General features: G+C 43.7%; 1 protein-coding gene across 2 annotated transcripts in view; it reads right to left on the reverse strand.

Moving 5' to 3' along the window:
* Nucleotides 1-12,139, reverse strand: part of Pect (phosphoethanolamine cytidylyltransferase) — a 39,895-nt gene that overhangs the window by 26,283 nt on the left and 1,473 nt on the right. For both annotated transcript variants that reach the window (XM_075702422.1, XM_075702423.1), the window contains exons 2-3: nucleotides 11,994-12,036; nucleotides 7,992-8,037 (exon numbers count right to left, since the gene is read on the reverse strand). In XM_075702422.1, the coding sequence (XP_075558537.1) occupies nucleotides 7,992-8,037; nucleotides 11,994-12,036 (89 nt within the window). The remainder of the gene's footprint in view (nucleotides 1-7,991; nucleotides 8,038-11,993; nucleotides 12,037-12,139) is intronic.

The raw sequence follows: 12,139 nt of genomic DNA on the forward strand, positions 1-12,139 counted from the left end.
TATAAGACTGTAAAAGCCAACTTGACTGCGTGCATTTGTCAATATTTATAAGCAAAAATAAAATTAAATTGTAGGGGTTAACGTCCCGGAACTGCACGGCGGGATACGAGAGATGTCATGGTTCTGGATTAATTTCGGCCACCGGTGTTCTCTAACGTGCACTTGAATGCAAGTACACGAGCATTTTTCATTCTGCCACCATCGAGATGTGGCTGCCATGGTCGGGAACCAAACTTGCAACATCCTGCTGAGTGTCAGAAGACAATAGTTTCCAAACACATACAACCATTGCAACATCTCGCGAGTCGGAAGAACAGCCAAGATTTGAATGGCAAACGGAACAATGCAGAAAATGTCCCAGTCCTTGACATTCGCTATCACAGTTGCGCCATGATGCCTCAGACAAGGGAGACAAGAGTATTGATAACACTGGGTTTGCCAATAACAAAGGTCAAGGACCTCGGATGCACTGCACAAACGGCTGCCCGAAAGCAACTTGGCTGCACTGCATGTCTGGTGACCACAAACGCAGCCATAAATGTGAAATATATACGTCAAGCCACACTAAAGATGACAACAGAAACCCTGCTACTTCGAGTCTGCACACACATGAAGATATGCAGTGATCGTTACTGATCCTAAAGAAACATGGGGGCTATGGGAGATGCTTTAGTGGAGATTGTTAACTGTAACGAGCTTGAATTCTTTGCAGTGAACCTAACCCAAATTACATTAGCATTCTGTTTAACTCAAAGCTCAGGCCACAAGGCCCCCCCCCCCATAATAATAAAAAGAAAATCTAAAAAATTACCACCACCCCCCCCCCCCAAAAAAAATGGGGGTAAGTGAAGCTTGTCCTACATGCACCTGACCTTTGTCACAGCTAAGTAACCCACAGATAATGGTGCTGGATTGCTTTGGCCTCCCGCTCCCTCAGCTCGGGATCTTCTCGTTACTGCCGGATTGCCGGGGCTCGGGCGGCTCTAACGGCTGGATCGGTGTCCCGACGGCAAGCCCTTTCATGGGCGAGTTCTCATCACTGCTTGTCCTTTCCTCGGGGGAAAACACAATGCCCGGCCGTCCCATCCGTTTTTTGAAACTTAACGAAATGGAAACAAAGCCGGCACAGTGCACCCGAAACCCTTTCCTGCCCTTTCCCTCCCTGGCCGAAGCAAAATGGCTGATTGGTTGTGTGTGTGCCGTGAGCCCACGCCTATGCAGCTGGAATCCTTGCTAATGACTTGTGCTCCAGGGCTGTACGCTGTCAGCTCACCAAACCGCCTTTTCCCACAGCTGCTCTACTCTGGAAGCAACAGGGTTTTGGCGTGACCATGTCGAAACTTGCGAGCCCAAGCTTCGCTTGAAGTGTGTGTATAAGTATGCATCATTCTGGAACTGCAGCAATTTGTCTCTGAAAACTTTGTCACACGACTGCTGTAGCTGTCAGTGCATCTAGTTTTTACTGCCATCTTCACCCCAATTGCATGCATTGCAGGGCACAAGCAAAGCAGGTCATCAAGCACTTGCCATTACCACAGGAGCTGAGCAATTGGGATATGTTTCTTGACAATTGAGTGACTGATTTGTGGGGTTTGGAGCCCTAAAGCTGCACCGGAGCTTAGGGCAGATACCAAAGTGGGCGAGGCTTCTGATTAATTCTGACCATTAAAGTGCACCTTAATCGAAGTGCACAAACGCTTTTGCATTTCACTCCCACAGGAGTGCTGCTACCGCAACTGGGAATCAAATCCTCAGCCTCAAGCAGCAGGAGTGAACATTGGGTGCACAACATTGGCGAGAAAGAAGAGACAAGGGCGCCCCAAAAAGACTCTGAAGCCATGCAAGAGCACTCGGAGCTCCAACTGAAAATTCGCAAACGTCTGTAAGGGATGAAGATGGTAAATGATAGAAACAAAAAAGACCATGGAGATTTACAAGAATGAGATGAAAGAAATGAGAAGGGAGAAGCTGTATGATAACACAAAGGGCAGTGCCATACTATCCGAGACTTGAGCTGGTTGCCTAAGGACAATAATACCGGAACAAGTAGTATTCGCAACAAGATGAGGCGTGCATATTCTGCAGCAAAAATATGGAGGCTGCTCAGCGCACCTTAATGGAATGCGGAGGGATCCACCCAGTAAGACCCGTAAGTAACGTTCGCCTTCCAGAAGTGCTTGGATTTAAAGTGGACGGAAGCATCTGCCAGTCAGCAGTCCAGCTAAGCAAGACATAATTAGAGAATTGGGGAGAAAAAAAAAAGCTGGAAAGAGATTGATATGACCAGATCCAGTACAGGCTTAGGTAGCCGTGCAAGGTAGCTAGAGAAGTTTTGAGGAAGAGAAAGGAGTTTAAGGAAAAATCAAATTTTGGGGTTTTACGTGCCAAAACCACTTTCTGATTATGAGGCACACCGTAGTGGAGGACTCAGGAAATTTCGACCACCTGGGGATCTTTAACGTGCACCTAAATCTAAGCACACGGGTGTTTTCGCATTTCGCCTCCATCGAAATGCGGCCGCCATGGAGTTTAAGGAGATGTATACAAAAATGCAAGAATGAAAAGCCTGTATAGCACACCTGATCAACTCAAGCAGGCTAGGTGATTTATTGGCACCCCGTTGCAAAGGGGATGCCAATAAATCATCCTCAAAATGGGAAAGGCGTGCCCCACTGAAGCACACACCTCACACACGACTTGTTTCGACGGTAGCAATACTTTGTGTCACCGTACTGATTCGATGCTAGCACATCACCGTCTGTCTACAGTCAACGTGAGATGGGTTCTGCCAGTTCTTTATTTTCCCAGATGTCACTTTCTTTTTTCTTTTGGTGCAGACACCACGTAGCCAGATTGAACTGTTATAGCTGACAACGTGGCGTGGGAGCTTTTTGGTGAACAATTCATTTTACCATAGAGTGCGTACAAAAGTTAACACTGCAGCAGCTGCTCAGTGTTACATCCAAATATTGCAGAAACCAGTAATGCTACAAGTGGGCGTTCGACTGTACTTCTTTCTGTCTATTTAAAATGTTTGGATGCTCGTCCTCCCTGCTTTTTTTCGTGTAACTCGTTCACAATTATCGGTTATAACAATGGGATTAGGGTATTTTTTTATTTTAACACCGTCATAAGTGGGTTGGATTGTATTTTATTCTTTAGAAAGCATCACAGATCAAGAACAATTGCACTGGGAAAGGTGTGCAGCGAGGCTTCCATGGGGGCGCTATATACTTGCTTAGCTTTTGCATTGTGGCCTGCTATATGTAATAGCTCAAACCTCTGTGGGAACGTAGAGCCTTTCTTAAAAGTACACATGCTACCCTGTGCCTTCACCATGTCTGTAGTTTAGCTGTGTGCTGCGGCAAAATGACAATGACATCTGTGACTTTGGTCGCACAAATGTCCTTGACGCTACAATTTAGGTGGAGAATTCAAAATGAGCTTTCAATTTCCCTGGCAGCGATCAACATTTTCACATCAAAGAAGAAAAAATGAACGTTCTTGAAATGTGCTTTGTCAGCCTAAACAGACTAAACAAAGATAGACCTCATATTCAAAATAAGCAAATAACATTACACATATACACACGTTCTCAGCAACATAATTCAAAGAATAAAGATTTTTAAAAATGTCTGTCTAAAACCAACCTTCCCCACTAACTATCCCTTTGAAAGAGCTCTATTCTTGAAAAGAAAAAGAAAAAAGTACAGACAGTGAAAACGTGTTGACAGTGAAAAATAGCCACACGAAGAACTTCTTTTCGGAAAACTCTGGTCTCTCGGTTGTGAAGTGCCATTATAATCCAAGTTCTCGGATTTCGACCAAGGCTTTCATAAGATTGATGGCTGGCATTCCTAGCAGCACATCTGCATCATGCAACATCCTGGTGGGGAAGATAGGTCGGATGTCGAACTCGTGTTGTCCATCTTCTCGGGCCTCAGAACCCCCCCTTCGTGAAACCCTAATCAGCATGCTCGAGTGCAGCTCTCTCAAGAGGTGCATCCTGGATTGCTTGCGTTCAAGTGTGACCCATGTCCACACAACCAGTCATGTGACCTGCCTCCATCCGGGTTATGCGCACATGCTATCTCCAAGAGGGCCTTGCCACACGCACATAGGAGAGTAAAACAACACTGGCAATGCCACAATCACACTTTAGCCCCAATCCGGCACTTGTGCAGAAATTAATAGGTTAGAACATCTATTTAAAAAAAGAAAGGTGGGGGGGTATGTAAATTTTAGCCAAAACTATAGAGAGTGCCAAAAGTAGACAGGCAGTACACTTACAGTTGTAAGCCCAGCTCTCCTTCTACTTCCTTCCTGAGGTAAGCATTTAATCACTGGTTCCTGTTCAGCAAAGTTTTCCCGTTCTCATTGGAATACGGCTTAAAAAGTACAGTGCTGTCCACTGATAATGGTAATGCTGTAATGCACGGCTCTCGCTCTGGAGGCACTCTAGCTGCAAGTGGCAGCAGATTCTACGTCAATGCACCGTGCAGGTGCACAGAAAGGTGGCAGTGCTACCAGCCACAAATTATCTGCGGCAAAGCTGGGCAACTGTACACTAACCAGATGAGAAAACCTGCTCTGCACTCACATGTGTTCCCTTTAACAGCGGACTGCACTGTACAATACGGCTGATATTCAGGCACAAGAGAAAGCCGGTACCAAAAAGCCAATAAAAAACAGTGAAAGTTGAGATGAACCAGCACTGCCACGGTGAGATGTGGAAGGAGCGATGCACTGTCCAAGGTTACTTATTCCCAGAAAGCCTGAATGCCATTCCACATGAAGGAAAATTATAACAACTTGGTCACCTTTATTCCTGGTCATTAGAAATACATTAAAGAAAGAAAGAAAATATTACTGTCTGTCTGATAAGTTAATTAGTGCAATAGTTATTACGCAACCTGTTTCATAAGCTATCCCCAAGTGAAACTTCACCCCAGCCTATAAAAAAAAGTACTAGTACTATAGCTCTAGCTTTTAAGTTTCATGCACATAAATCACCATTTTGCAGTATGAAGCTAAGCATTTCACATATGATACATTGGGCTTTGTGTGGGTTAATTGAATAAGGACAACTCTCAAATGCTAGTCCCCACACAAAAGGAGGAACGGAGAAGCAGAGAAAGAGTGTAAAGGCTATGTGAGCTACATCACAATGTTTAAATGCACAGCATTTCATCAGGCCTCAGCACTCGCAGAAGGACCTCAGTCATGGCCTGCACGAACAATACAAGAGAGATGAGCAGCGATTAAGGAGGCAGTGAGAGAACAGGACTCTAAAAAAATGCATGCCCAGCAAAAGAGAAACAATGGGTTGAACAGATAAGGATGGAGGTCTGCGCGAGCAAAGCCATCAAAGAAAGAGCACACAAAGCAGCACCCAAGTAGGCGAGCAGAAGCATTACGGGTGCAGGTGCAATTTGTCTTCAGTTTCACTACTGCATGCCAAGTGCATAAGAAGCTTGTCACCATTTCAAAGAGATCTTTGCACACAAAAGGCCTGCTACTTGTCCTTCAGTGCTGTTCGTAAAGGAGCAACGACACATAGTTCCATCGTAGAAATTGTACAAGACACTTCTGGCAGGTAAAAGTGTGACACCTGGCAGGCACGAAGGCCGGGAAGAAGCACTTGCTACCTTAATTTTATACTAGAGTTGGTCTCGTAATGCCGGATGTGGCATCATACACACTATCGCAACATCACGGCACACAGCAAAACTTGGCAATGTTGTGCAGCAACAAGCAAGAGGGCCGTGCGTTAGTTCTAGCTTTGCTCCAATGGGTGCACCATTGCAAGAACGGAGCAAGGCAGCAAGTCATGTGACACATCAACCTCGTTCGTGGATACCAAAAGTGAAACTGGTTTATAGAAATAAAATGTTGAGTACATTAAATTATTTAGGACACTCTGATGCGCTTCCCAGTATTTTTTTTTTTTTTCAAGGGTTTAGAGAGTCTGAAACTTCATATAATGCTTTAAAAAGATAAGGCGGACAAGGTCCAAACTGTTCTGTCAGTGCTAGTCCAAAATGTGCCCAAAATGTAAAGTGCAAGAGGTCTTGGAATGCTACGCATTGAAGATGCCAGGCTGCGCGAAAGTTAAGAGCGACTGTTTTGCACAAAAAAGTGCTACGCTCACGTTGAGTTGGTGCTTCCTCTACAGCTGACTAGCTTCAAAGAAAAAAACATTGGCAAGCTTGCTGGCAAAAGCACCAACGAAGGACAGAAGATGCAAGTAACAGGGAAAAAGAGGCATCAAGTAAGCTATAAAAGAGCAAGAGTGACACCTTTGGAGCTGAATATTTTGTCAATCGATTTGTTTTTCTATCCAAACGTCTGCGATCCAAAAAACACAAGTAAGCCTAACATCGGAGAACAGAGCTGGTGGAGTGCCAACGCCACGTGCCAACAGACGCATCAGGTTTCAACCAAGGCCAAGAACATGACCCGACGCAAGCATATCTCTCTTATCACAGATATCAGCACAGCTGTCAAACTGCACGTGTTCAGAAGCAGAAGCACAAAATTTTTCCGCTGCAATGATGGAAGCTTCGGAGAAGGAAGGCGCTCACAGAGTTGAACCAAATTTTTTTTTCATTTTTGCATGTGTGATCTATAGAAGGTCTGCATAATAAACTAATAGTCAACAAAACCATTGTTGGTAGGATTTGTGTGACCTATGCTATGTTATTTTGGATGCGGCATAGTTTCGATTCTTTACATTAAGACATATATGGCAGCAATTGTGAGTGAACGTGCCGTGTGATGCAAAAATGGCAGAAGTAGTAAAAATTCCAGAAGCAGATATGCGATTTTAACAAAAATGCAGGTAAATACATGGGATTTTCTTTTGTAACAGGAAGTTTTACTGCCAAGACAGTGTAAACTCGTCGCTCACAGGTGGAGCTTCAGTTGTGTAAACAGCCCTAGTGGGATTGTCATTATCGGCATCCCCTTTGAAGCGGGGTAGCAGCAGATGCCACCCAACTTGTTATTTTTACCTTTACTCTGGATTTACTACCAGCACATATGATCTGGGCTTCAGTGGTAAAACACAACACCCTATGCTCTAGCACTGACATGCAAACGTAGGGTTGAAAATTTTTTTAAGTGCACTTTACAGCAAGGGCCATGCTTTGCGAGACACCAGCAACAGCATGTCCAATCGTGTAACCACAAGCGCAGGGAAAATAGATACTTTCACATGGCTTTCGTCTCAGCACATGGTGTAGCTAGAGACGATCTGCTGAATGCACCCTGTCATGTCGATGCATCCCGGCATCCACACGCCTCATACCATTCACCGATAGAGCTAACCAATAAGTGCCTCGGAAATGTATCTATCAGGAAGCTATCATTTGACAATAATGCATTGGTCCCTGCTCAATTTTTTTTTTAAACTAGGCCAACATCTAAAATACTGCTAAATTTCACTTCATGCTTTTTAGCACTTTTTTTGTGTCATGCACACAGGAAAACAAAACATCCAAAAGGCTTTTCAAGTATTTTCAGCGGATGAAATATAACATTTGGAATTCCACAGAGTGTACATGCAGAACTGAGTTTGTACCACATTTGGTCCCACTTGACCTTGTGATCCCAACACTGCAGTCAATGCTGCCATCAGTTCACACAAATAGTCAATGGCCACTCCCCAAACCGAAAGGATGACACCTTCGGTTTGACAAATTTAACCTGAAGGCAGCCTTTAGTTCACTCACTAGCTTACCATGTGCATTTTCCCCCCCTTTTTTTCTTTATTGTAAGTAAAACAGACAGCTCCATGCAAACAAAAATTTTTATAGTTTATAACTACCGTCTCATATTTTGCACCCTTGGTTTTTATGTAAATAGAAGCGATTGATTAAACTTCCATTGTAGCGAATAATTGCCAGTATCCGTATTCAATGCCATTTGTAAAGAACAAAAGGTCTCAAGAACCCTCCGAGATTGTGGTGCATTTATTTTAATTTACTCACCATCTGTGTGGACTCCCACGACCAGGTAGTCACCCATAGCCTTGGCCTGCACGAAAAAAAGGCAGACAAGCTGGTCTGATAACCCGCAGAAGGGTCAAAGCCTTAAGCCACACCACGTCAGCCCCGCATTATCTCAACTGCTGACCCAAAAACGAGTGCCAAGCATCCCACCCTTCTCTAGCTCTGTATGATAGATAAACAGCAGAGCCAGACACCTGCTTCTAGTGTTGTTGCCAGGTTTTCAAACAAAATAGCAACATAGTATGTATTCTTCCGGCCTTTGTGAAGGGCGACCACAAGAAGCGAGATTACGAGATATTGTACAAAAGCCCGTGCCAATTGGATCCCATCCAAATTCTCAGCTCACAAAAGAAATAAATAGCGATTCATTTTATGACTGACTCGCGGCTCGTAGCAGGTCCTGGAGGCCTGCTTGGCCACTTTCGACTTAGTTAAAGCGTTGCATTTGAAACAGGCTCGAAGTGCACAAGTGCAATAACTCAAGAGCTCAAAGGTGTGTTTTATGTAAATGCATGGCAAACATGCAGTTGCAGTGTCGGAAGAAACCATGCTCCCTGGCTGTTGGAATGCCTTGTGGTGACACACGACAGTAGTTGCACATATCCCCTGCCCCACAAGGCATGCTTCACAGTGCATGAATTTACGCCATGCTGAGCTAAAGCATGTCTAGCAATAACTCCACAGCTGCAGTCTAGTGTTCTATGTCACTGCTCATTTTGCTGGGTGTCTACGACTTTCAAGCCCACTGCTTTAACTAAGCCATGATAGCCTAAGCCACGCAACATTTCTGTTTATGCTGGTATAGCCATTATGTCATTACCACCATTTCTGTGAAACTAGAACACGCTTACTACAGACTTAAGCCTCAAGAATACTGCCTGTATGAAGGCAACAGACAATAACAGTGGGCGCCCAAACGGTACAAGAGAGGGAACGAGGCCACAACAAAAGTTGTTTTGCCTTTGAACTGGTGCAGTATTCCTGCCTGATCGCTTTCCCATCCGCTTGACCCAGCACTGGATTGGATGAAGCCAGCAGGACGAAGTCCACATACTCTACCCATCATTCCCGTGGCAATGTGCGAGGACACTAGTGCCCAGATTTCCCTCCAGCAACACAGGCATAAAACTCTATGCCTGCAGCCTCAAAAATGTGCGCACTTCATTCATCCATCTGTTGTGCTTATGTACAAAAACTGCCTGAATGCACCAAGGTTAAATGGGGGAGAAAAAAGGCCTTCAAGAGGTGTAGCAAGCATCTGGGTCATGTCAATTCTGCATGGTAATGTGAGTGCACCTACTTTAACTAGTTCACTGGTTTTCTTTTGTGGATTGGACAAGCCTGCCAATGGCATAAACTGCACACTAATACAAAGGAAACCTGCCTAATGGGTAGTCAAGCCTCACTTAATGCACGAGTATATAACCTGGAAGTTCACTTGCTGAAACCTGCTAATCAGCTTAGTGGAAAACGTATGCATTGCAACTTCTTTAGTGTTTTGGCCAATCTTACTAAAGAAAGATTAAACAGCTCACTTTTTCTTGCACTTTCATGCAAGAAAAGTTTTGTCATGGTCATGACACTGAACAGAACAGCAAAGCCACACTAACAAACGTGAAGGTAGGTTTGCACAGTGATTTGCAGTACTCGGAAGTAATGACTAGGAATGAGGGTATTTCTAATTGCAACTGCTTATGACAGACATTTAAACAGACACTGAGCAATGAAATAGAACTGCTAAGGTGACCAACAATGAACTGTATCTTCCAAAACAGTTATAGGAAAATGTTTAATTACAATTAGCTTTTAAGAAGCATAGTTTGTTTTTTAGACATTAAACTGTTATTATCATCCATATGTTGTTCGCATGTTACCACTTACATTTGTTTCACGGAATTCTCTTGTTGGGAACAACAGATAGTATTTTTCAGTCGCCGGGGCTTTATTTTTCTGTACCCGGATACTCAAACTGATAAACTTCGAAAGTAAAGCACAACAACAATAGTTTATGTGCACCACTTTTATTATATTAATGAGCACATCTTTAAGAAAAATTTTGGCTGTATTTCTGGTCACGAAATATATATATGTTACATTTGTAGATAAATAATGTCATTGCCGAACAGCTAAACGTAACAAAATGTACTAAGTGCATACAACAACATTCACTCTTTGGAACAAAACAGACATGACATTGTGTGTGCTAAATAACACTCCCTATAAATTCCACAACAATTACCCCACTGAAAGCTAAAAAATGCTAGCCTGTAACATACAACACAAACTAAACATACGATGTGGCATTCTTCAACGACGGAAGCTGCCACTTGTCAGTGAAGTGCATAGCTAGGAAAATAGTGCACAGCCTTTTTGTCCTAACATATACCAGCAAACAACTCTGATCATGTTGTTACTTTTGGGTTTGGTCATGTAAAAAAGTGGTTAACTACCAATACAGAACACTGCTGAACTTTGCTGCACGCAGTAAACTGAAGTTAGCATAAGACTGCTTCACAAGATAAAATTATATTGTTGCTTCTTTGCACCAACAAAAGAAAAGAAAAAAGCCCTTGCCCATTCATAATCACTTCCTGTTTACGAAATGATTGTCTAGACAGCAACACAACTTCCTTCAAGCAATTTTCACACCTCGCTGCCTGCATCAATGAGGAAAGCCTTGGCCACATGCAAATTCTATTGCCAAGCCTAGCCTTTCAAAACCCAACAAAATGTGAGCAACAGATGTGAGCAGACATCCTTGAAACACAGTTCTATTTTTTGTCACGTTTTGCTCCTTTCCAACAGCTACGCTACATGGCACGTGTTTCAAGAACTTTTTCCTGTAGCTCTTATTTAAACGTTGCCATGGTCCTGATACTCACATCCACGGATGTATGCAAACAATAAGCAGGTAAGGGTAGCGAGCAAGGCTAGTCAGCTTACTATGCGAGAATATACTCTCCTAGCATAAGGATTAAAATCCAGACAAGGACAGAACGACCACTGGTACAAAGCAAGTATAAAGCACATACGCATCTCCACAAATTAAGTGCTACTTCACTGTTCTCTACAGATTTTGAAATGTGGAGTGATATGTTGCGAAGCTGCCAGTGGGTTATGAGGAATGCCATAGTCAAAGGCTCCATATTAATTTTGACTGCCTAGGTTTCTTTTACCATGCGCTTAAACATAAGCAGTAACAGTCGACTCCCGTTAATTCAAACATGGCAGGACCGGAAGTCTTGGTCAAATTATCCGAAAGGTCAAATTACCGACCAGTGCCAAAATGAATTGATTCCAATCTTCCCTTACTGCTTGAAAGAGTCGTCCATAGACTTCACTTCAGTACAGTAAAAATGCAATAGATATACATGTATTTGGTTGGTGGCTCATGCATCCCAACGTCATCATCATTGTTCACGAAATCCTCAAAAGAGACATCGCCTAGGGCACAGTGCAAGTCATCATCATCACTGCAGGACAGGTTGCTGCAGTCACCGTCACCAATCTCAGGAATGAGTAGCACGGTCTACGAAATTTCTTGTGTTTCTGAGGTTCTAGTGACCACTATGAGCATGTGGGGATAGATTTCTGGAGGGAATAGAATTAACCATGACAAGGTTTCGTAGTCAAACAAAACAAGCTTTCCTTCCAGAGCAATGCATTGTTTCCCACCGTGACTTCCCAGTGTGTTCGCATTAACAGCGGTCGACTGTGTATAAGAGCGTTTGTGTTGGAATGTGGAAGCCATGACTGGAGTGGAGCCTGCAACCTAGTGTTCAGCATCACTCTGTACATTATACGTTCATCCTAGCAAAATTTAGGAGGCACTCGACACTCAAGACTGACTACATCGGGTCACTGCCGCACACCAAAGCAGCACAACTATTCTGTCACTGGCTTGCCGGCGGAGCAGGAGAACCACAAGCTTCATTTGCTGCTCCCTGCCGGTTTATGCGCAGCTGAGAAATAAAGACTCACCTGACGGAGTTGATTGGCATGCCCGAAGTGCACCATGTCGTAACTATAAGGAAGAAAGAAGAAAAAAATAATGAAAAAGAAGCGGGTGTTTGTCGATCTTCGGCACAGCTGGACTATTGTTAATGCATCAATACGTGTCTCACGGC

Source organism: Dermacentor variabilis, chromosome 8 (genome assembly GCF_050947875.1).
Source record: "Dermacentor variabilis isolate Ectoservices chromosome 8, ASM5094787v1, whole genome shotgun sequence".
In the NCBI taxonomy this organism is placed as follows: Eukaryota; Metazoa; Arthropoda; class Arachnida; order Ixodida; family Ixodidae; genus Dermacentor; species Dermacentor variabilis.